At 40.6% G+C, this 22,277-nt stretch overlaps 6 protein-coding genes and 1 long non-coding RNA gene across 12 annotated transcripts in view; 2 read left to right on the top strand and 5 right to left on the bottom strand.

The window, feature by feature from the left end:
• The window catches only part of LOC124210436, a 17,359-nt gene extending 10,596 nt beyond the window's left edge, over positions 1 to 6,763 (top strand). The window contains exons 2-3 of the long non-coding RNA XR_006881189.1: positions 6,506 to 6,575; positions 6,672 to 6,763. This is a non-coding gene — a long non-coding RNA (uncharacterized LOC124210436). The remainder of the gene's footprint in view (positions 1 to 6,505; positions 6,576 to 6,671) is intronic.
• Positions 1 to 22,277, bottom strand: part of LOC124210421 (ABC transporter G family member 20-like) — a 25,121-nt gene extending 2,844 nt beyond the window's left edge. The window contains exons 1-13 of one of the 6 annotated variants that reach the window (XM_046608480.1): positions 17,403 to 18,216; positions 17,060 to 17,318; positions 16,506 to 16,928; positions 16,348 to 16,441; positions 15,861 to 16,202; positions 15,561 to 15,778; positions 15,277 to 15,487; positions 15,030 to 15,207; positions 14,855 to 14,970; positions 14,721 to 14,791; positions 14,569 to 14,657; positions 14,315 to 14,491; positions 13,838 to 14,245 (exon numbers count right to left, since the gene is read on the bottom strand). In XM_046608480.1, coding sequence (XP_046464436.1) covers positions 13,938 to 14,245; positions 14,315 to 14,491; positions 14,569 to 14,657; positions 14,721 to 14,791; positions 14,855 to 14,970; positions 15,030 to 15,207; positions 15,277 to 15,487; positions 15,561 to 15,778; positions 15,861 to 16,202; positions 16,348 to 16,441; positions 16,506 to 16,928; positions 17,060 to 17,241 — 2,409 coding nt within the window. In that variant the 5' untranslated portion in view covers positions 17,242 to 17,318; positions 17,403 to 18,216 and the 3' untranslated portion in view covers positions 13,838 to 13,937. Of the gene's footprint in view, positions 1 to 13,837; positions 14,246 to 14,314; positions 14,492 to 14,568; positions 14,658 to 14,720; positions 14,792 to 14,854; positions 14,971 to 15,029; positions 15,208 to 15,276; positions 15,488 to 15,560; positions 15,779 to 15,860; positions 16,203 to 16,347; positions 16,442 to 16,505; positions 16,929 to 17,059; positions 17,325 to 17,402; positions 18,217 to 18,668; positions 19,326 to 19,392; positions 19,570 to 19,635; positions 19,725 to 19,811; positions 19,883 to 19,946; positions 20,063 to 20,129; positions 20,308 to 20,391; positions 20,603 to 20,671; positions 21,127 to 21,198; positions 21,293 to 21,356; positions 21,780 to 21,880 lie in introns of those variants that run through there. The other 5 variants (XM_046608479.1, XM_046608481.1, XM_046608477.1 and 2 more) reach the window with 5 other exon arrangements.
• Positions 147 to 2,277, bottom strand: LOC124210432 (ABC transporter G family member 23-like). The gene is made up of 4 exons (XM_046608495.1): positions 1,585 to 2,277; positions 1,008 to 1,430; positions 847 to 940; positions 147 to 717 (listed from the first exon to the last, which is right to left on the bottom strand). The coding sequence occupies exons 1-4, from the start codon at positions 1,701 to 1,703 to the stop codon at positions 601 to 603; spliced, it is 753 nt and encodes a 250-aa protein (XP_046464451.1). The 5' UTR covers positions 1,704 to 2,277; the 3' UTR covers positions 147 to 600.
• On the bottom strand, positions 2,421 to 12,938 carry LOC124210426 (putative fatty acyl-CoA reductase CG5065). The gene is made up of 9 exons (XM_046608486.1): positions 12,878 to 12,938; positions 7,439 to 7,651; positions 7,121 to 7,369; positions 6,907 to 7,055; positions 6,639 to 6,808; positions 6,411 to 6,543; positions 6,100 to 6,343; positions 5,696 to 5,949; positions 2,421 to 2,856 (listed from the first exon to the last, which is right to left on the bottom strand). Exons 2-9 carry the CDS (start codon positions 7,649 to 7,651, stop codon positions 2,721 to 2,723), a joined length of 1,548 nt encoding a protein of 515 aa, XP_046464442.1. The 5' UTR covers positions 12,878 to 12,938; the 3' UTR covers positions 2,421 to 2,720.
• On the bottom strand, positions 2,992 to 5,542 carry LOC124210431. Its single transcript, XM_046608494.1, has 2 exons — positions 4,772 to 5,542; positions 2,992 to 3,265 (listed from the first exon to the last, which is right to left on the bottom strand). The coding sequence occupies exons 1-2, from the start codon at positions 5,506 to 5,508 to the stop codon at positions 3,178 to 3,180; spliced, it is 825 nt and encodes a 274-aa protein (XP_046464450.1). The 5' UTR covers positions 5,509 to 5,542; the 3' UTR covers positions 2,992 to 3,177.
• LOC124210427 (gastric triacylglycerol lipase-like) lies at positions 8,374 to 10,555 on the top strand. The gene is made up of 9 exons (XM_046608488.1): positions 8,374 to 8,598; positions 8,687 to 8,909; positions 8,999 to 9,025; positions 9,088 to 9,178; positions 9,248 to 9,494; positions 9,585 to 9,740; positions 9,849 to 9,933; positions 10,030 to 10,175; positions 10,262 to 10,555. The coding sequence occupies exons 1-9, from the start codon at positions 8,404 to 8,406 to the stop codon at positions 10,445 to 10,447; spliced, it is 1,356 nt and encodes a 451-aa protein (XP_046464444.1). The 5' UTR covers positions 8,374 to 8,403; the 3' UTR covers positions 10,448 to 10,555.
• Positions 10,661 to 12,883, bottom strand: LOC124210425 (putative fatty acyl-CoA reductase CG5065). Its single transcript, XM_046608485.1, has 8 exons — positions 12,665 to 12,883; positions 12,345 to 12,593; positions 12,131 to 12,279; positions 11,856 to 12,025; positions 11,644 to 11,776; positions 11,333 to 11,576; positions 11,005 to 11,258; positions 10,661 to 10,928 (listed from the first exon to the last, which is right to left on the bottom strand). Exons 1-8 carry the CDS (start codon positions 12,875 to 12,877, stop codon positions 10,793 to 10,795), a joined length of 1,548 nt encoding a protein of 515 aa, XP_046464441.1. The 5' UTR covers positions 12,878 to 12,883; the 3' UTR covers positions 10,661 to 10,792.

Here is a 22,277-nt window from a genome sequence, read left to right as displayed (position 1 = left end):
TCGGATATACCCTGCGCTTTTTTTCTATATTGCAAGTATTTTTCATAAACACATGCAAGCCATATCAACTAAAGGCTAAATATACATCGAGTAATATATTAAATTAAAAAAAAATTTAAAAGTAATTTTAATAAGTGATTACGATGCATTACAAGGATTAAGGGAAAGAGAAAAAGAAGAGAAAAATATATCTGGTGTAAATTCGGTAGTATTCATTATTGAAAAATAAAGCGCATCAAAGAATGCCACATCAGGACCAACGGTGACCACCTACAAGGAACGCAGCAACCCCTCATCACATCAGCAATTGGATAGGTGACCCAGAATTTACGAAAAAGCTTAGAAATATAAAAGTTAGCTTAGTTAAGCTTAGAAAAAGTGAGCGCGCGCGCGCCATTTATTTTCCCCCTTTTTTTCTAGGATAGATGAGAATAAGCTGAATCAAGCTTTAAAAAAACAGCAATTCTTAGCTCACCACGGGACCAGCTATGTTTAGCTTATATATTTCATGGTTCTGTGTGTTGCAAAGTTAAGCTTACTAAAACATTACTAAACAACGAAATTTTGCGTTTTTTCTAAGCTTAAAAAAGTACTTCTAAGCTATCTGTCGCGTACGGGCTCCAAAAATACATTCTCCAGCGAAGTTTGGTTGTAATCCCTTTGCAGATTCTCCGGCGAGTCTTCCGCGAGCAGCCGACCCGAGCGCATCAACCCAATCTGGAAAACGGTATAATTATTTATTCACTATAATTTCAAACAGAAAATGACCATTCCAATCTTTTCCACTTCAGTGCTTCGTCGTCAGTTGGATAGATTTTTAAAAGTTTTTTTGTATGGAGCTATTACCGTGTTGGCTTGTCGAGCTTCTTCGATGTAGTGGGTAGTGACTATGACGGTTCTACCGTGGTCGACACTCTGACGGACAAGATGATTCCAGATGCTACAATAAGAAATTAATTTACAAACCTGTCATTAATGTGAAGCGGAATTGTTAACCCAAACACAACCTTTGTCTAAGAAGAGGATCAACGCCAACCGTTGGCTCGTCCAAGATGAGCAGCTCCGGTTCGTGGAAAAGGGCGACAGCAAAAGAGACTCGTCTTTGTTGGCCACCACTCAGCGTCCCGACGTAACGATGACTCGGGGGAAGATCCAACAACTTTGACAGAAACTCTAATTGCGAATTGACGAAATCCGTTTTCAAATTGTAGATGCGGCCGAAATATTGGAGCGTTTCTTTGATGCTCAAGTAATCGAACAAGGCCAGTTCTTGCGGCATGTAGCCGACCCTTGGACCGGGGATTCCGCTTTCCGGTGATCCAGGCTCATGTCCCAGGACGAGAATGTCTCCATTATTTAGTCGACGACGCCCGACGAGGCAACTCAACAGGGTTGTCTTACCACAACCGCTGGCTCCGAGCAAACCGTATCTATAGTCAATGAGATTGCAAATAAATCATAATTGAATTAAGAGGGAAAATGTTTCATTCGGATTTCTCGTAAAATAATTAAAGCAACAAACACTTACCACAATAAAAAAATAATAAATAAAATAAATAAAATAATTAGCAATGAATTTCTTACATGGTTCCTTTTTTCACGGTCATGTCAAGTCCTCTTAGTATCGCACATTTGCTCTTTCCAGCGCCATAAGTCTTAGTCGCATTTTTTACGATGACTCCCTTCATGTTAATGTTTTCCATGCTGAGACTTTTCTCTGCTTAGGACGGAACGTCTATAATAACTGATTCAGAAACTATATCCTCAACTATATAATCAAATACAGACTGAAATTGAAATTACTTTGTAATAATATATGTTATTGTGCGAGACGGTATAGGGTGCGCTACTTTAAGTTACGAGTGACGCCTTAAAAGGCTAATTTTAAACCAATACGTCCAATTCCTAAAAAAAAAACTGTTTTGTAAAGTAAGATACTTCGAGCGCTCTATTATGTATCTCTTTTCACTCCTTCAGGATGTTGGCAACTGGACGCAAATATGGAATTGAAAGCCGTCAAGCAATGCTGAGTCAATGTTGCCAGAGATCAGCCAGAGACCATCCCCTATTTGTCCTTGAAGCCGGTAGCCGGCTATGGCGTACCGTACTAGCTTGTTTCGTCGACAAGGTTTTCGTGAATATTCGTATAAATGAACAGTCGAGAACCGAAAACGTTAAACTGACACGCACGCACTAACCGGTTTATCAGACTGGTTTTTCTTTATAAGTTTTTGTTTTTGTACAAAACTTGCACCATGCGATTTCACTACACACAAGAAAAATGTCTTTGCAATTTCCTGTTGAAGAACAAAAAGAAACATGTCTCAAACTAGCACAGCACTATATCAGCAGGGCACTCCCTAAACGCATCGGTCCAGCATTCAAGAAAAACGATGACGGGCAAATAAAATTGATCGGAGTCAAGTTTGGCAGGTGTAATGCAATAAGTAACCCTTACACTCGACATCTCTCTTACTAAGACTCGCTACGTATTCTAGTAACCGGTGAATAAAAAGCTACTCCTGATGAGTCATGGGTTAATTGCCCACTTATCCTTTTGTTTTGTTCCTTTTATTTTGAGCTACTTCGGCGATATATTAGTGTTATCAAAAAGTGTTATTAATATACGTATACATTATAATATGTAACTGAGGTAAACATTATTACATTAGGTATGAGGATTTCATTGATATTAAATTGAAATTCTAATAGAAATAAATTTATAGAGAAACTAACTCGGTAAGTAGAAAAAAGGTCTGAGGACAAATTAAAGAGAAGGAGAAGAAAATTTTCTGGAAAATAAAAATAAGAATCATTGACAAAATGAATATCATAATCTGTCGCACCATGTACAATCTAAAAATTGAGAAAAATATTAAGAAAAGGAATGTCTTATTCAGCCTTGTAGCGCACATTTTGTAAATTGTTCGAGCGAGCTTTAGCTCGCGATGAGCAATTTGGATTGTTGGGGGAATGGAGTGAAGACATTGACTGTGTGCGACCTCTATATTTCAGCTGCTTCTCAGCAAACAAAAGAACAACAAAAACGGGGGATAGGTGAGAGATGGCGCTCAGGTGGGCGGACCTTTCCCTTAGACACATCAGAATTGGAAGCAAAAACAAACTGTGGATCTGGCTTAACGGAAAATGTGTAAGGTGATCCATGGTTCAAATGGCCTATTTGTTGTTGTTGTTCTGATCGCCTTTATTGGCGGGATTGGGTGAGCCACGGTCGAAATTGGATCTGCGGCTATCATTGTTGTATCTAGCAAAAAGATAGAAGGAAAGAGGAATTAGTGGGCCGTCAATAATCAGATGCTGCACCTAATTCAAGTTAAATAATATAATGATAACGGGAATGAAGTGGGCGGGATGGGTGGTTAGAAGACAGTCAATGTCTTCACTCCATTCCCCCAACAATCCAAATTGCTCATCGCGAGCTAAAGCTCGCTCGAACAATTTACAAATTGTCGGTAAATTCGTTCGACATTGACTGTGTCTTTAAAGCAAGATATAATCAGATATAATAAGATATAAGATAAGACCCCCTGATGGTCGACAGTTACCAACGCCTGATTGAAAATTGGAGCTCGTGGGAGCCCTGCTGGACTGTGTAACATGGATGCGCCACCAAATCGGCATTTCGTCTAAAAAGGCGTCAATACTCTTTCATACGAATAGTTGTCGGAGGGTTCCTTCCCACCGTGCTGCAGCTCTTGCTGGAATGAAAATTAACAAGGAAAAGCTAATACCTCCTTGACGCCAGACAACAGAGAGTTGTGGTTCCGTTGCTTACACCAACTGCTCCAAGCGACCTCAGCGGACTGGTATGCAGGGTGCGTATTCGATCGAATTGCTCCCAGTATGAGCTCGATAATTTCCTTCGGAAAGGTTCGTTCTTCCAGACAACTCCGGAGAACCACCGAGCGATAAAACAGATGGATTCGTTCCTGTCAATGGATGACCCTCCCCCAACGGGGAGATCAGCCTACTTGGATGGGAAGAGAAGGAGCGGAATTTCCGTTGCTAGCTCTATCAGGGACGGGAGGTCAGTGGTGTTGCTAGGGCAATCTCGGCTAGTTTCCTAGTCCTTATTCGTTTCATACTGCCCCCCTCCCTTCTTTAAAAAGGATGCATCCGACGCCCTGGACAAATCCGTCGTCGGGAAAACTGAGCGGACGGCCAGATGTAAAATCTGCCTTTGAAACCACCCAAGAAGGATTTCTAAGAGCCTCTTGTAAACGTGCCGAAAGCGTAAATTGCTCTCTTGACCTGATCAGATGATCATCCGGTTTGGAATCTAAGGGGATCCGAAGAGCACGGAAGTGTGCTGGGGCAATTCTATACCCGTGCGCCGAGATTAAAATCTCATCCCAATAAAGTTCGAGGCGAAGGTCGTTCTTCCGCAGGAAGGTTACCACTCCCCTTGCTAGTCTGGTGAACGCCCATCACATTGAGTTTAAAACGAAGGAGGGGGGGGGCACGAATTCGAAGAAAACGCCCCCATTTAAACTGAAGGAATTTCAAAAGGCCTTCAAAAATAGGAAAAAAAATTGAGACCGACAAGTATGAGTCAATCAAGTTCAACTTGGTGAGCCAACCCGCTCCCGAATAATTGGACGGGATCACAAATAGAATTTAGTTGTAGATATGGGGCCACCGTTGATAAATTCCACCGATCGAAAGCCGGTCTTGACAATTTAACATAAAAACGCGCTATGCGTCCAAGAGAAAAAACCCATAAAAGGAAAGGAGAATAGATTGGACATACCGAGATCCTTTAAAATTGGAATAGCGACCGCCTGAAGATGAAGGGGGGTGGCTGAAATCGCGACTCGATTGGCGTTGATCATGACCACCTTTAGATCCGGGCGCGCGAGGGGCTCCCGCGTTTTCGAGAGCGTTCAGAGTTTTCACTTGCTCGACCAGGGCCTGGGTGAACTTCGGACCGAAGAGGTGTTCTCCACCCGTTGGCAGGACAGCTTTGTCGTCTAGCAGTCCAATATTCTGCGGGTAGATTTGGGCCAGAATGTTGCGGCGTCGCGCGTTCGTGATGTCGTGGTACACCACCGCCCAGAGCTTCAGAGCTGTTTTGACCGCCTTGGCGTCGGCTCGGGATTTCTTCTTTTTCTTGAGCCGACTTGCTAGAAACATGATGGGCTTGACTAAGTCAAGGATCTTGAAGGTTTGATTTCTGTAGATTTTCTCGATTGGGTCGATGTTGACCTTGGCTGCCGAAGATGACTTAACTGCCTTCAGCCGGATGTAGAATGCATCATCTAGATTGGGGTTGATCAGCAGGTCGGCGTTCTTCTTTAGCTTGGGTCTAAAGGCCTCTCTAGCACTTTTCGCTCGAGTGTCATCTAAACCCGATACGACCCAGTCGGCCAAACTAGCTGACTTTTCACTTGAGAGACGAAATTTCTTTACGCCTCCTCTTCTTGATGAGTCGGAGCCTGAACTACTAGAATTTGAGCTAGAATCGCTTGACTGTTCGGGATCCGACATGATGTTTGCACAACGAGAGCGAAAAGAGATCTGATGTGTCTAAGGGAAAGGTCCGCCCACCTGAGCGCCATCTCTCACCTATCCCCCGTTTTTGTTGTTCTTTTGTTTGCTGAGAAGCAGCTGAAATATAGAGGTCGCACACAGTCAATGTCGAACGAATTTACCGACAATTATATATGGTATGTACCTTTCGAGATTGCTTCTGGCCAATGGAAGAGTGGTAGGATCATCTTTAAAAACAAGCTGCCTAATTCCTAATATGTAATTTTCGAAATAACTTTGCCAGTTTATTTTTCGGACATCGAAGTAAAACATTTCCTGGTCTTCAGCGGTCATCTCCTTCGATAAGTGAATTGGATTGTCACTAATAAATCGCCACTGATGTGTCGTAAAAAACTCAAAAGGAACAAAAGCTTTATCTGCTTTTGTGTAGAGACGGACCTGCATACAATACGAACGGGTAAATAATGATAATTTAAATAAATAAATAAATATGATGCCGTCGCATATTTAGCTTTAATTTACGCCGTATGCAAATTAATAAATTTCAAATTATTCAAAATCAAATTAATTCCGTAGCGGATGCCATACCCATTTTGTGCGCTTTCCCGTCGCTAACATAAACAAGTCCATCACGTAGGCTGGCAGATAGTGAAATAAAATTTGCGTGATTTTGAGCGAAAGATCGTTCATTGTGCAATGAACGCTGGGATACCACAGCATTTCTTTTGGGGGAAACTTCAACCAAAATTCTACGGTCCAATGTTTTAGCATACCCCAGGTGAGTGGGTTTCGATGTCCAGTGGTGCAAGTGTAGACGGGAACGCCAGTTGGCCTGTTCAAGTTCAGTGTTAAAAATATTGATTGATTCAAACTCAAATTTAACATCGAGATATTTTTACCTGTGAGTTGCTAAATACCAAGCAACGGCAATCATCAAATTGATTGAATAATCAACTGGAATGATATCACTGACTAGTTTTTTGTTTATTTTAAGGGTACGATAGATCCCTTTACCGACAGCAGCAATTGTTCCTAACCAAGCAAAATTAACCCAATACTAAAAGGTTAGTCATCTTAAAAACAGATAAAATTAAAAGGAAATTCATTTTTGGGGAAAAAAATTTCACCTGTTGCACCATTCATGTTGTCGACCCAACCAGGAAAAGGTTCACTTTCAGCCGCAGTCACGATGGATGGCCGGACGATCGCCAACGGAACGCTTCCGCAGTTCGTCTCCAGAAGTTGCTCGGCCAAGCCTTTGGTATAAACATACGTGTTTGGACACTCCCCCACTAGTCTAGAAAATTTTTTTAAAATAGTATTAAAAGAGGAGGTGAAGAATAAATGTTATTTTTAAAAAAACAAATCGAAATGAATATTTCTTATTATAGTTACTCAGGTGTCATGATTTTAAGTGTTTCGTCATCGAGACCATCGAGAAATTCAATTAATTTCACTGGATTCACTTTCGGATTGAAGTAGACCTCTTCTTTAATTTTCTCCCGGTCAAGATTGTTGAAAGCAGTTGATACGTGCACAAATGCCTGAAAGAGATGTACAGGATTAGTTGATAATAACCAATTATGACGATAGCAGCAAAATTGCCAACCTCAAGATGTTTCATTTTGCGACAAATTTCGAGCATCTCCATCGGCCCTTTCACGTTCATAACCAGAGCCGTTTTCAATTCCTCGTTGAATTTAACAGTGGCGGCAGAATGGAAGACGACAGACACATTTTCAGTCAACAGCTGCAAATCGGATGGCGACAAACCCAGTTGAGGCAGTGTGACGTCACCTTTCACGGCCGTGATTTTCTCCATTACGTTTGGCTGCTGTTCTTTGACCTTACTGAATATCTGCAAAACAATTTGAGGATCTCATTTCTGTTTTGGCGTTAGTTCAATAAAAGCAGAATGCAGGCTTACCTCATTTTGGATGAATTCTCGAAGGCGGTAATCGACGCTTTGACCCTTTGACGGTCTCATCAGCAGGTAGAGACGCTCCACGCCAGGACAAGATCGCAAAATCTTCTCCACCAGAACCTTACCCATGAATCCCGTCGCTCCCGTAATAAAAACCGATCGATTCTCGTAGAATTCGACAATGCTCAAATGACCCATACTTGCATTTCCCTCCATTTTCTTAATGTGAAAAGTGTTTCTCTTAACATTAATGTTTATACTAAAAGGGTGAATATGACAGTGTACCTGCGACTTAGGAATGGGAGTGCTGAATCGCCTAGGATAACTGCTCGCTTATATACTCCGTTTACTTTTCGATATAAGAAAAGGTGATGGCAAACGGTCACGCATGCGCGGAAACTTGCCCAAATACATCTTGGTCCTCTTGCTGGCTTCTTTCCCCAGTATTTGCTCGAGTAGGATGACGAGCATACAGTTGTTGATGATAGCTTTAGTTTCGACCGAGTTTCGCTCGGGTTCAACATCCGTGCGCATCCGTGTTATGCGTTTATATTATACAAATACGCAGATGATTCCATACACGTGCACACACGTACACATAGCCTAGAGCAAAAAATCTGTTAAACTCAGTTGGCGAAAAAACATTTCCCTCTTTCTTTTATGATGAACTTCAGCGAAAAGTATTCTGCCATCTTTTCCGAATTTGCATTCCTACTATGTTTTCATTTCTCTTGTCCTTGACCTTTGTCAAAAGGCCAAATTTATAAATCAATAATATGTTCTTGAGTCTCGGTGGATTTACAGCCACAGGCTATAACAGGCTATGGCACAGCAACAAGTCAAGTTCAAAAAAGGAAAAAAATGTTCTTCGCTGCATGAGGGACATGTTGGGCATTCCGTTTCTTCCAGTTGACTAGCAACAGCCATAGTATCAACTATTCACAACTTCACTCGTCCGAAATTTGACGATGAAAGAATTTTCAATTTTCCAAATTTTCGTTTGTTTGGCGATCACTTATTCGTTTTTCCCCATGGACACACTGCGAATGTACGCACCCTCCCTAGTGATCAGACGTTTAAGAAATTTGAACAACTGGTTTCTCAAACTCAGCCAACTGATGGAACGCCACATGATTCAAGATCCAGAGACCTACATGACGACGGTAAATGATGATTCGTTTCTCTTATTTCTGATGGCTAAGTAAAAACTTATTTAGTTTTCCCTCTCGAATTATACTTTTGAATTCGAAGCCAGAAATTATTAAACACCGAGGATATCCAGTGGAAACCCATCACGTAATTACCGATGACGGTTACATTCTGGAGTTACATCGGATTCCACATGGACGAAGGGAAACGCGAAATGAAACATTTGATCCATCGCTTATTCAGCAGCGAAGAGCGGTTTTCCTGCAGCACGGAATGATGGGTACCGATCACTTTTGGATGGTCGGTTCCACCAACAACTCCTTGTGCAAGTTTAAAATTTTTTTAAAACATAATTGTCACAAAATTGTTTGTTTTTTATTTCAATTGATTTAACTTTTATTTGATCCTGGACAGCTTTCATCTTGGCGGATCTTGGATATGGTGACAAATGATTTCGTACACTCATCGTTTCTAATAGCTAACATATACCTTTCTTTATTCAGATGTGTGGATGGGAAATTCGAGAGGAAACATTTATTCACGAAAACACATCAGCCTCAATCCCGATGAAGACAAGGAATTTTGGGAATTTTCGTACGACTGATTATTTGTTTATTTCACTGATTAGCCTATTCAATTGATTACTCGGAAAATTTCAAACAGTTGGGACGAAATGGGTCGGTACGATATTCCAAACAGCATCGATTACGTCCTCAATGTGACAGGACAGCCAACACTGGGCGCTTACATTGGCTATTCACTGGGCGTCAGCATCTTTTTCATCGGAGCCATCGAAGAGCCACGACTCAACGACAAAGTGGAACTGATGATTGGCATGGGACCGACTGTCAGTTCAGCCCATTTGAAAAACTACTTCCGTTACATGGCGCGATTTGAGATATTTTATCAAGTAATTTAACATTTTTATTTCTCAACAGTATTCAATTTAAAATATTCAGGCTACTTATAATGCGTTTTGCTTGATGTTTTCACTTTTCAGCTTTACCAACGCTGGTTTGGCATCGGAGAGGTTCACGCCAAAAATAGTCTGTTACACACACTCGTTCGTTTGATGGGCAAGTCAAGTGAATTCGGGGAACAGATGGCAAGGCAATGGTTGTCTCAAGTTTTCGGCAACACGGATGACTTGACCAAGGTTTTAAATTATCCGCATTATTTATTATTTAACTATAGCTCGCTATAGCTAGACCATAATAGTTTCCGAGTTGTTCTTAAAATTGATTATCAATTTTCGTAATAACAGGTAGAATTCCATCGCTTAATTAGTCATTATCCGGCAGGTGGGTCGGCCAATACTATGGCTCATCTTTTTCAGAATTATATTGTCGGTAAGCGCGATATGAGATAATAACAAAATAACAATTAATGGAGTAAGTAATAGTATAACACCTTTAACACCAAGACAAAACTAAATTTGATCACAGGTGAATCCTTCAACTACTACGACTATGGACCGGTTGGTAATTTGAAGATATACGGATCAAAATACTCGCCCGAGTATAATCTCACTTTGGTGACCGCACCTGCCATTTTAGTTCACGCCGATAACGATCCATTCGCTCCACCAGAGGTATATATCTATGCACTAGAACTCAATGCGTCATCACCAGGGTTAAATTTTTCTAAATTGGTTTTCGTTGTTATTACCATTGTCAGGACGTCTCTTGGCTGAAGGGTCAATTAGGTAATTTGGTGGATTCCATACGAGTAAATTGTCCGACGTTCTGTCACGGTGATTTTATTTGGTCTCATCGTACATCGGAACTTGTTTACTGGCCTGTGATCCGGCTCTTGCCCGCTCCCTTACCTGTAACAAAAATAACTGTCAATAATTCAACATGATTTGTACCAATAAATAACTAATCTTACATGGGAATTGGGGAGATAATTGAATTGAAAGTATGCAACAGTAGAAATGTTGTGTCGGGACTTGAAAAATATTGGCTAATATTTCACAAAAGAAAAAAATACACAATTTATGTTCAAAATTCTTATAGTAGGTATGTTTTCAGCTACGTCGGTTTATTTCTGTCAGTCAGTAAATAGTAATCTGTGTAACGTTTTTTTTTTTTATTTTTTGTATCCAAACAACATTAATTGTCATAAAAAAAAGCGTACGTTATCAAAATGTATCAATGTTTTTTCTCAATAAATATTATGAGAGCAGAAAAAAATATTAAATTTGAATTAAAAAGAAAATAACTCAGTAAACAGAAAAAAAGCCTGGGGACCAATAAGAAAGAAAGACAAGAAAAAGTTTTTGAAAATGAAAATAAGAATCATTGACAAAATGAGTAATAAACCCTGTCGCACCATGTACAATCTGAAATTGATAAAATTTGGGATTAATAAAGTAAATTTCTAAACGAGCGTTAACGCGCAATAAAAAATGTGTGTACCTTTTGAGATTGCTTCTGGCCAATGGGAGAGTGACAGGATCATCTTTAAAAATTAATTTCCTAACCCCTAATATGTAATTTTCGAAGTAATTTTGCCAATTGATTTTACGAACATCAAAGTAAAACATTTCCTGGTCTTCAGTGGTCATCTCCTTCGATAAGTGAATTGGATTGTCACTAATAAATCGCCACTGATGAGATGTGAAAAATTCCAAAGGAACAAAAGCTTTATCTGCTTTTGTGTAGAGCCGGACCTAAATTAATTCACGAAAGAAAGGTACACCAGTATTTGATTTTGATAATGCAAGTTTAGTTAGGATTATCATACCCATTTTGCGCTTTTGCCCGTAGCTAGCATAAACAAGTCCAACAAGTAGGCTGGCAGATAGTGAAATAAAGTCTGGCGGATTTTGAGCGAAATATCGTTAATTGTTAAATGAACGCTGGGATACCACAGCATATCTTTTGTGGGAAACTTCAACCAAGATTGCATGACCCAATGTTTTAGCATACCCCACGTGAGTGGGTTTCTATGGCCAGTGGTGCAGGTGTAGACGGGGACGCCAGTTGGTCTGAGCAAATTTAACATTTAGTTTTCGACGTATTAATAACAAAAATTCAACTTCAACAAATCTTTACCTATGTAATGCTAAGTACCAAGCCACAGCAATCATCAAGTTAATCGGATAATCCACTGGAATAATATCACTGACTTGTTTTTTGTTTATTTTCATGACATGACAGATCCCTTTGCCGACAGCAACAATCGTCCCTTAACAAAATTTAAGTTATATTTACTTCTTTAGTCATATCGTAACATCAGGTAAAGCAAAAATAAAAATTATTATTACCTGTTGTTCCGTTCATGTTGTCGACCCAACCGGGAAAAGGTTCACTTTCAGCCGCAGTCACGATGGATGGCCGGACAATTGCCAACGGAACGCTTCCACATTTAGTCTCCAGCAGTTGCTCGGCCAAGCCTTTGGTATAAACGTACGTGTTGGGACACCCACCCACTAGTCTAGAAAAATGTTAATATTAGTACTTTACCAAGTCAATGTAAGGGGTTGAAGAATTAATGTTTGACTTAGAAATCGAAATGAATAGGCCTATTTCTCATAGTTACTCAGGTGTTATGATTTTAAGTGTTTCGTCATCGAGACCATCGAGAAATTCAATTAATTTCACTGGATTCACTTTCGGATTGTAGTAAACCTCTTCCTTAATTTCTTCCCGGTCAAGATTGTTGAAGGCAGTCGACAGGTGCACCAATGCCTGAAAGAGTTATACAGCTATGAATATGTAAACACAATCATAAATATTGGCAGAAAATTAACAACCTCAAGGTGTTTCATTTTGCGACAAATTTCGAGCAACTCCATCGGCCCTTTCACGTTCATAACCAGAGCCGTTTTGAGTTCCTCGTCAAATCTGATTGTGGCGGCAGAATGGAAGACGACAGAAACATTTTCCGTCAACAGTTGCAAATCGGATGGTGACAACCCCAGTTGAGGCAGTGTGACGTCACCTGTCACGGCCGTGATTTTCTCCATTACGTTTGGCTGCTGTTCTTTGACCTTACCGAATATCTGCAAAACAATTTTAGGAACTCATTTCTGTTTTTGCATTTGTGCAATTAAATCTCAGAATGGAGGTCTACCTGATTTTGGATGAATTCCCGAAGGCGGCAATCGACACTTTGACCCTTTGACGGCCTCATCAGCAGGTAGAGACGCTCCACGCCAGGACAAGATCGCAAAATCTTCTCCACCAGAACCTTACCCATGAATCCCGTCGCTCCCGTAATAAAAACAGATCGATTCTCGTAAAATTTGACAATGCTCAAATGACCCATACTTGCATTTCCCTCCATTTTGTTGTGTAAGAATTTCCCCCTATAAACATCAATGTGTACGAAAAAGATATGCACACCTACAACCACACTTGATCAGTTTAAGAATGGGACTGGATCGCCAATGATTTTTGCGGGCTGATATAAACTTTCTTATTTCTTGTTAAGCAATCGTGGGCATGTGGAAACCTAGACACGAATCACTGCGGGGTCCACTTGGCTTGTGTTCTTATAGCCTATCTGTTGATGCGAGTTGGCTTCAGTTTCGTTCAAGGTGAAGGTTAAGGACACGGATCAATCGTTTCCACGTACACAACACTTCGTACCCAGTGCACTCTGGCACCGACATCCATATAGAGATGGTTGTTTTTTTATCGGTAGAGATGCCTGCATAAAAACTGTTCCGTTATATAATAATTTTCCCAACCACAAAAAAATATTTATTACTACCGTACTTGAGTTTCAGTAGCGAGGTATATCGCAAGATACACGAAACGATCACATAAATAATTAACAGCTGTAAATACAAAAAGGAATATCAGGAATAACAGAGATATTCTGCTTAGTTTGTTGTTGGCTATATAATATTTGACGTCGCCATTATTGGCTATGTTTCCAACCGTGATGGCCGAAGGTCACATTACATTGACTTAAAAAACCAAACCAGTCGTAAGCTGGTGGTAAGAACATGGAAGAAAAAATTATGAGCCACTTCGAATTTAATCACCGTCCTTGAGTCCCGCCAACAGGCCGACAAGAGAGCACCAAACATGCAAAACTTATACAGTCGCATTTTCTTGCAGGTCAGAAACCACTTCCACAGCCGTGTTATTACTTCATTTGACGCTTTATTAATAATATCAAGCGTCTTATAGTGAAAACTCAGTTTTCACAAATTTTAAACAATTTTGATTCTGATACTTACATTGGACTTACATATTTTGATATCTTTCGTCATTAATCAAACTCAAATTTCCTAACCTCTTTATACCCTATTTTATTTTTTATTTTCCAACAAAAATGTTTCAAGTCATATTTCATAATGTTGATGCACATAAAACGTTAGCCGGATATTCAACTTTTAACTGGCATTTTTGCGTGTGTGTAAAACAATCAAGCATAAACTTAACAAAGCGAAAATCCAGGCGATGCTGATTAAGATTCCCACATAGACGTCGGTTTGTTCAATACCCCATCCTCGATTAAAAACACTTCTCAAAGATTCAACGGCATACGCCATCGGCGAGCAATAGGCAAAATAGCGAAGGTAAAACGACATTCCTTCGATCGGCCAACCAAACCCGCTGATTACTGTCAATGGGAGAAAACTTCCCTGTGAAAGTATAAGGGCGCCAATTTCATCATCACATACAGTGGCGATCAGCAAACCTGCAAATAAATTGATTGCCAATTAAGTGAATAACCGATTGCCAAACGAGCTATAAATTCCTTACGTACCGAAGCTCATTCCGACAAAACTTTGAAGGAAAGTAATGAATACAGCTAGGCCCAAATTCCCCTGGCACGGTATGCTAAAGATTAATAATACAACCAAATAAACCAATGCAGTTTGGCCAATCATTGCGGTAAAATGATTGACTAAATGACTCATCAGAACTTCAGTCATCTGCACTCCTGTAAGAAAAAAAAAATGAAATTAGGAATTAAAATCAGCAATTCTAGCCTTTCAAATTCGAGGTGTTAGTTGTTACCTGCCACCAAGTTGCGGTCAAGAAGACCTTGTTGTTTTTCATTAATGAAGACGCCGGCCGTTAATGAGACTCCCATGAAGTACACTAGTCTTTAAACAGAGAGCTTAAATTATTAAATAAAGCCACGACACAAAGTACATTGAAAAACTTACGAAATTATTAAGGCAGGAGCCATGAATTCTGTAAACGGGGTATTATTTTGGCCGTAAATGGGATCAAGAAACTAAAAGAAAATAATTATGGTAAATTGTTATTTACGGATGCAAAACAAAAATTTGACCAATACCTCCAAAGGAATAAAACCAGCCTCTGGTTCATGTCCGCACGACCGCATAAAATCCTTGTAAAAATCTTCAAAGCCCTCCAAAATCCATTTTTCGATGGAAGAGTAAATGATTTGATCTAAACAATAAAAGTTTGTTCAGGCCAAATTAATTGAATTTTTTTTTAAATCATCGCACTTGACGAATCCATGTTGACGCTTATTCGACTGCGGATAATGTTTTCTAACGTTGCCGAATCTCCAGCATCCTGTCGAATCTCAAACTCCCCCGTAAAATCATGTCCGAAATGGATCACACCCCAAACTTGGCCGTTCCTTCCAGCTTCCAGAGCTTCTGACACATTGTCGTATGGGACCTACACAATAAGAAAAAAAATCATTTATCCATATCGTTTATCTCTAGTCAAACGGAAAATGAAAATAACCTGAATGATGTTATCATTGATGTAGCGAAGGTAGCGACAGCTGAGCATGTCATAAGTACAGTCCGTTGTGTTGCTGGTGCAGATTCGGCCCTGGTTCGGATCCAGTTCGTCGTTGACAATGGCCAACTTGAGGCCAGTCGGGTCATGTCCGAGAGTCAAACTAAATACAGTTGCTTGAAAAGGGGGCAACAAGTAGATGAATAGAACAATCCTTCATTGCAGGAAATAATAATCAAATCGTCGTCAGTAATTAATTATTTGGTGAAAAGTGTAAAAACGCTCACCCAATGTTACGAAAAGTCTGCAAATAATTCTTTCGAATGAGCGCGATGAGGCGATGCGGGGACGGCAGGGACATCCGGAAGGGCCGATTTTGACGTTTGCCGGAAGCCGTACTGTTGGAGCTGCCAGTAAATTGAAGTCCGCTGCTCGTTTCGCTTCCGTCCGACCGATCAGACTTTTCAGTCGTGACACAGATGGCAGGACTGAACAGCGGTGCGCTCTAGATGAGAGATTTCAAATTGAGTTAATTCTAAAAAACTAGGAATAAGTAAGAAAAGGGAAAAAAAATCTGAATTTCTTACGCTGCAAAATTCTATTGGTCTAGAGGATACAGCGTCGCAATTATTATTGTGAATTTGGGGATCGATGGCGATTTCTGTTTCAGATACGTTCAGTTGACTGCTGACGCTTTCGTCAAAGACCACCATGTTGTCAACGCCTTCCTGCGAGTGATGTGTCTGTTCAGTTTTGTAGTCAACCTGGTTACAACTTGTGGAGTTGGTAACAACCGAAGTGAGTTTGTTTTCGTGATTCTTCATGCAAAGTTCCAGAAATACATTCTCCAACGAAGTTAGGTTGTAATCCCTTAGCAGATTCTCCGGCGAATCTTCCGCGAGCAGCCGACCCGAGCGCATCATTCCAATCTAGAATAAGATTTCATCCGGATTTAATTTAATCATTCATTGGTCGTACACAGAAAATGACCATCCCGTTTTTTAAAAGTTTTTTCTCATCTTCAATTCGATGTATATATATATATTTTTAAATCTTTCGTTTGTTTATGGCTACCGTGTTGGCCTGTCGAGCTTCTTCGATGTAGTGAGTGGTGACTATCACTGTTCTTCCATGGTTGACACTTTGGCGGACAAGATGATTCCAGATACTGCGATACAAACAATTATTAATAATTTGTGGCTTGTGTTAATCGGAAATCTTAAAACAATCACTTGTGCCTGAGTAGAGGATCAACGCCAACCGTTGGCTCGTCCAAGATGAGCAGCTCCGGTTCGTGGAAAAGGGCGACAGCAAAAGAGACGCGTCTTTGTTGGCCACCACTCAGCGTCCCGACGTAACGATGACTCGGGGGAAGGTCTAATAACTTCGACAGAAACTCCAATTGCGAGTTGACAAAATCCGTTTTCAAATTGTAGATGCGGCCGAAATAGTGGAGCGTTTCTTTAATGCTGAAGTGGCCGAACAAGGCCAGTTCTTGTGGCATGTAGCCGACCCTTGGACCGGGGATTCCGCTTTCCGGTGATCCAGGCTCATGTCCCAGGACGAGAATGTCTCCGCTATTCAGTCGGCGACGTCCGACGAGGCAACTCAACAGGGTCGTCTTACCACAGCCACTGGCTCCAAGTAAACCGTATCTGTCGAAAGAATTATCAAAGAATTAGAATTCATTTTCCTTATTTATATACGAAGACCTGAATTATTAAAATGAAAGTAGCTATATTTGAAGAATAAACATTATTGATACAAATTTTTAAATAGTTCTTACATGGTTCCATTTTTCACAGTCATGTTGAGTCCTTTGAGCACTGCACAGCGTTTTTTTCCTGCGCCATAGATTTTTGTCGCATTGCTGACGAGGACACCCGAATCACTGGCACTGACGTTGGTTGCATTTCCGAGTTGATGTGATTGAAGGGAAGCCACTGATCCTTCCGCATCATTCGTCATTTTTCTCTGCTGGTGCGATTGTTGGACTGCAGATTGGTTCAGTCAATTCAACTGCGCAGTGGAAACAAAATTGTGGACTGAGACTTAACATTTTTAAAAATGAATTAACGAAATTTAAAACACCAACACTAAATCAATGAAATAGAAAATAAGCTTCGTACCTATAAAAGACTGTGGTGAAATGAAATTTTGGAAAAATAAAATACGAGTGGATTTTTCACAGAACTGATTCTATCGTGCAAAACTTCTCTTGTGAGCATATAAGAAAACATTGCACAAGCTCAGTGTTTTCTCTCTTTTAATCCTATTGGATTGTGGCCAGTTTTTGAATGCGGAAATTGACATCAGCATTTCGTTGCTATGGCGCGTATCACTCGATCATTTTCAGAAAGACCAGCCCCATTGACCGAGAGCGTGAAGTCTAGTAAGTTCCCAAATATGGGACGCATACGCGTAGTTCAGTTCAGTTTCGTTCAAGGTTCAACAACCGTACACGAACAGAAAAATATAAAAAAAAGTGAAAAAAAATCCTGTTAGATTTTGCGCATGGTGCGAATTACCCTAAGAAGCGGTAAAAAAAAAGTCCCGTTGCGACTGTTGCAAAACACTGACTAAGTCTTACTATACTACTACGCCTTCGATGAGAACTGCGGGCAAAAAATAAAAACATCAAATGAAAAATAAACAACACGCAAGAAGGGGATTCCCGGTTCCCCATGACGGCATCACGAAGACGGAATTCACGCGCCTGACTGCTGACCCACACAAATATTATTGAAACTGTAAACAAAACCCTAAAGGAAAGCCACTGCAACTAAAAAAAAAAAATACGGTACGATTTTTTATTGAATGAGGTAGTACATGCCGAACAGCTGACTATTTAATGAGCACTATACACGTTGCGATGCCAGCTCGTATTATGCACTTATACGCCACAATCCATCCGCCCGCAAGTTCAAATATAAATGACTTCCAACTGCGGAGAAATTAGAAATTGTACTCGACGTATAGTCCCCAAACCGGTCCTCGTGGCCAAAAGTTCGAGGTGAACAATCCTCGTCACCTTCCCGGATGTTTGTTTTTCCAAGTTTTTGGGCAAGAGTATCATCTGTCAGATCTGCAAAAAGGAAGGGAAATTCCGTAGTCCGCTGTGGCAGAGAGGAAAACGCTATATTTTAATGAGGTCCAGGAATTCCCGAACCGCGTTTTCATTTTCTTCTTGCACGACCATGCTTGCGTAACATGGCCGATCGACCTAAACCTTGTAAAGCGAACAGCATTCTAGCTGTTATTCGTTTACTCTGACCATTTATGGCAAAATAAGAATATAGTGAGCGTTGTCAAAGTCCAGGCGGTTTACCTACCAAAATTTTATCCAAACTAGTTAAAGATTTTTTTTTTAAATTAAAAGAACAGAATTAGGCAAATCAAAGTTATACGCTGTATTTCACAGACTGTCACATGAAACTCTTAAAGACATAAATTAATCGCTGGAGAGTATATAAAGTGGAAAATACGTGCAGCATTTTTACAAAGAAGATAACGAACAATACAAGGTACACGAGCATACGCTTAACTGACGAATGCAGCGTACACTTCAGATCTATAAAATGAAAACTACAGGCAAAAGTAAAAACCTAGAGTTATATGGCCAAAGAAGTTAAATCGATTAAGGCTACTGACGTTATTTTTAAATTGAAAAATCTGTTATTATATAATTTTGTTTTCCCTTATAGAAGCGGTATACCAGCATATACGTTAAGGCTACGGTCATGTCTAGCCGGTTAATTTGCGAATGCGACCAATAACGAGACCCAAACCAAGAAGTGAGAAAATCCAACCGAAGCTGATCAAGATGCCCCCGTAAACCTCGGGTCGTTCAATGCCCCACCCTCGACTGAAAATGTTCCTCAGCGATTCGATGGCGTACGTTTGCGGCATCAGGAAACAGAAGTAGCGCAGGTAGACTGGCATCCCCTCTGTGGGCCACAGGATTCCACTTACAAAGAGGTTGACATAAATGCTACCCAGAGACAGTTGGATGGCGCTAGTCAACTCGTCACACAGAGATGCAATCATCAAACCTGCGAAATCAAATATCCCAAATGATTTCAACATCTTATTTTATATAAATATCAATTGGCTAATTACCTAAGGACATGCCACATAACCCTTGAAGGAGAGTGATGAGGACGGCCAGGGCTAAACTGCCGTGGAAGGAAATCTTGAAGACGAGGAGCGCGAATATGTAAACGAAAATCGTCTGACCAATCAGCACAATAAGTTGGTTGACAACGTGAGCAATCATAAATTCAGACATTTGGACACCTGTTTGACAAATAATTTCGTGTTGAATTATAGAGAATTAAATGAAAGAATTCGCAATTTCCATACCGGCGACTATGCTACGATCGAAGAACCCCGCCTTTCGTTCGCTGAGAAAAACCGCAGTCGTCAGGGAGACGGCAATGAAATAAATCACCCTACAGATGTCAAAAGACCAGATTATTTTGTTAGCGTTCGAATTTATGGAAGATGAAGGAGTCATGGATTTAAATCTATTAACTCACGAGAGAAGGATTCCGGGTGCAATTAACTCCACGAAAGAGGGTTTACTTTCACCGTAAATCGGATCCAAAAACTGGAAGTCGAAACAAAATTGGATTTTTATATTCAAGTAAATTTCATACTGGATTGATTTATACCGTGACGGGAATTCCCAGGGCTGTTGGTTCGTAATTACACGCCGCCAAAATGTCTTTGCTGAAGTCTTCAAACGCCTCAATCAGACTCTGTTTCAGACTCAGTGAAATCTGCTGACCTGTCGTGAATCAAACAAATCCAATGTCAAATGAATTTAAAATAACAACAAATGGTCATAAACCCACTGGAAGAATCGAGAGTAATGGCAATGCGACTGGCGCGGATCGTTTCCTTGTCCGCAAATTTCCCATCCGCACGTCGGACCACCAACTCGTCCGTGAAATTCTGAGGAAAGTGGACCACGCCCCACACTTTCCCTCTTTTCACCGCATCCAGAGCTTCCGATACACTTTGAAATGGCACCTGCAAATTAAAAAAAATTCATTAAGTTAATTCAATCATCCAGAATTTTCTAATTAGTGTTTATTTAAATGGAAATCATTCAACCTGGATGGCCGTCGTGTTGTCTATGAAACGAAGATAGCGACAACTGAACATGGAATAAGTGCAGGTCGTCGTGTAGTTGCAGATACGATCCTGACTCGGATCCAGCTCGTCGTTAACGATGGCCAATTTGAGATAAGATGGATCTCCCCCCAATGACAGACACGAGAGGATTACTTGAATAGCTGGGATGAGGAAGATAAAGAACAGCAATCTGTAAAGGATAAAAATTTAAAATTATTAACCGGGATGAATGAGAAATATTTAACTTTATGTTTCGTACCCGATTTTTCGAAACATTTGCAAGCCATTCTTTCGAATGAGTGCACTCAGTCGATTTACAGACGGCAGGACGGACTTGGTGTAATTTCGATTCGATCGTTTGCTGACTCGCGTTCCATTAAAATTGGTGAAACTAGTTTGACTGACATCAGCCAGGGAGAGGGACAACGGAAGCTCGTGCTTTTTGTGATGCAAAAGATTTAGTTCCATTTGTTGCGAATTTTCCGTTCCAGAAATGTCCAGTTCACTGCTACTAGGATGAAAAGCCACGTTATCAATGCCTTCTGTGCACTGCTGCTGCTGTGTTGGGATCCTGTTGGCAGTTTTGTCTTCGTTACCACAGTCTGCCATACAAAGTTTTAGGAAAACATCCTCCAATGATGACAGGTTGTACTCCCGTAAAAGATTCTCCGGAGAGTCTTCAGCCAACAAGCGACCGGATCGCATCAACCCAATCTGGAAAATTTGATCAATAAGATATCAAAATTATTACGTCGTAGATGAAAAAGGAATCCTATAAAATTGTACCGTGTTGGCTTGTCGAGCTTCTTCGATGTAGTGAGTGGTGACTATCACTGTTCTTCCATGGTCGACACTCTGGCGGACAAGATGATTCCATATGCTGAAATAAGAAATTTATTTACTAACTTGTCGCTATTTTAAAGCGGGAAAATTCAAACAGTTACCTGTGCCTGAGTAGAGGATCAACGCCAACCGTTGGCTCGTCCAAGATGAGCAGCTCCGGTTCGTGGAAAAGGGCGACAGCAAAAGAGACGCGTCTTTGTTGGCCACCACTCAGCGTCCCGACGTAACGATGACTCGGGGGGAGATCCAACAACTTCGACAGAAAATCCAACTGGGAGTCGACGAAATCCGTTTTCAAATCGTAGATGCGGCCGAAATATTGGAGCGTTTCTTTGATGCTAAAGTGACCGAACAAGGCCAGTTCTTGCGGCATGTAGCCGACCCTTGGACCGGGGATTCCGCTTTCCGGTGATCCAGGCTCATGTCCCAGGACGAGAATGTCTCCGCTATCCAGTCGACGACGTCCGACGAGGCAACTCAACAATGTTGTCTTACCACATCCACTAGCTCCGAGTAAACCGTATCTATCGAAAGAATTATAACAAAAATATTTCCCCATAAATCATGAAATAAATCAACCAAACGCACTAGAAATAAAATCATCGAAATAAATAAAATTTCTTACATGGTTCCTTTTTTCACGCTCATGTCGATTCCGTTGAGCACTGCAAATTTGTTCTTTCGAACGCCATAAGTTTTTGTCGCATTACGTACGAGAATTCCCTGAACAGAAGAGTCAGCACTCGAATCACTGTTACTGCAGTCCGTTGTATTTCTCAGCGACGAAACGAATACCACTGACCCTTCGACGTCTTTGGTCATTCTTAACGAATATTGTGTTATGTTATAATGTTTAAAAATCAGATCAGAAAATGTTGTCAGAAGATTGAGTCGACAAACGAAAATAAGAAGAGCTCTTTTGTCTATGACCGATTCCAAGTGAAACTATTTTATAAATAGTGAGAAGTATTACGTTTTGTTGCTCTCTCGCTATGTTATCCCGTTCAAATGGAAACGGGACC

Source organism: Daphnia pulex, chromosome 2, assembly GCF_021134715.1.
Source record: "Daphnia pulex isolate KAP4 chromosome 2, ASM2113471v1".
Classification (NCBI taxonomy): domain Eukaryota; kingdom Metazoa; phylum Arthropoda; class Branchiopoda; order Diplostraca; family Daphniidae; genus Daphnia; species Daphnia pulex.
Note: the sequence above shows the minus strand (reverse complement) of the source record. Positions and strands in the feature narration are given on the sequence as shown.

Coding starts and splice junctions, on each gene's coding strand:
- LOC124210432 (XM_046608495.1), bottom strand. CDS start 1,703: ATGGAAAACATTAACATGAAGGGAGTCATCGTAAAAAATGCGACTAAG. Junction 1,431..1,584: donor ACCGTGAAAAAAGGAACCAT/GTAAGAAATTCA, acceptor CATTGACTATAG/ATACGGTTTGCTCGGAGCCA. Junction 718..846: donor AAGCTCGACAAGCCAACACG/GTAATAGCTCCA, acceptor ACCGTTTTCCAG/ATTGGGTTGATGCGCTCGGG.
- LOC124210431 (XM_046608494.1), bottom strand. CDS start 5,508: ATGTCGGATCCCGAACAGTCAAGCGATTCTAGCTCAAATTCTAGTAGT. Junction 3,266..4,771: donor TCCAATTTTAAAGGATCTCG/GTATGTCCAATC, acceptor TCTTTTTGCTAG/ATACAACAATGATAGCCGCA.
- LOC124210426 (XM_046608486.1), bottom strand. CDS start 7,651: ATGGAGGGAAATGCAAGTATGGGTCATTTGAGCATTGTCGAATTCTAC. Junction 7,370..7,438: donor GAGAATTCATCCAAAATGAG/GTAAGCCTGCAT, acceptor ATTGTTTTGCAG/ATATTCAGTAAGGTCAAAGA. Junction 5,950..6,099: donor CGGGAAAGCGCACAAAATGG/GTATGGCATCCG, acceptor TATTGTATGCAG/GTCCGTCTCTACACAAAAGC.
- LOC124210427 (XM_046608488.1), top strand. CDS start 8,404: ATGAAAGAATTTTCAATTTTCCAAATTTTCGTTTGTTTGGCGATCACT. Junction 8,910..8,998: donor TTCCACCAACAACTCCTTGT/GCAAGTTTAAAA, acceptor GATCCTGGACAG/CTTTCATCTTGGCGGATCTT. Junction 10,176..10,261: donor ATCCATTCGCTCCACCAGAG/GTATATATCTAT, acceptor TACCATTGTCAG/GACGTCTCTTGGCTGAAGGG.
- LOC124210425 (XM_046608485.1), bottom strand. CDS start 12,877: ATGGAGGGAAATGCAAGTATGGGTCATTTGAGCATTGTCAAATTTTAC. Junction 11,577..11,643: donor TGGTACTTAGCATTACATAG/GTAAAGATTTGT, acceptor AAATTTGCTCAG/ACCAACTGGCGTCCCCGTCT. Junction 11,259..11,332: donor CGGGCAAAAGCGCAAAATGG/GTATGATAATCC, acceptor GAATTAATTTAG/GTCCGGCTCTACACAAAAGC.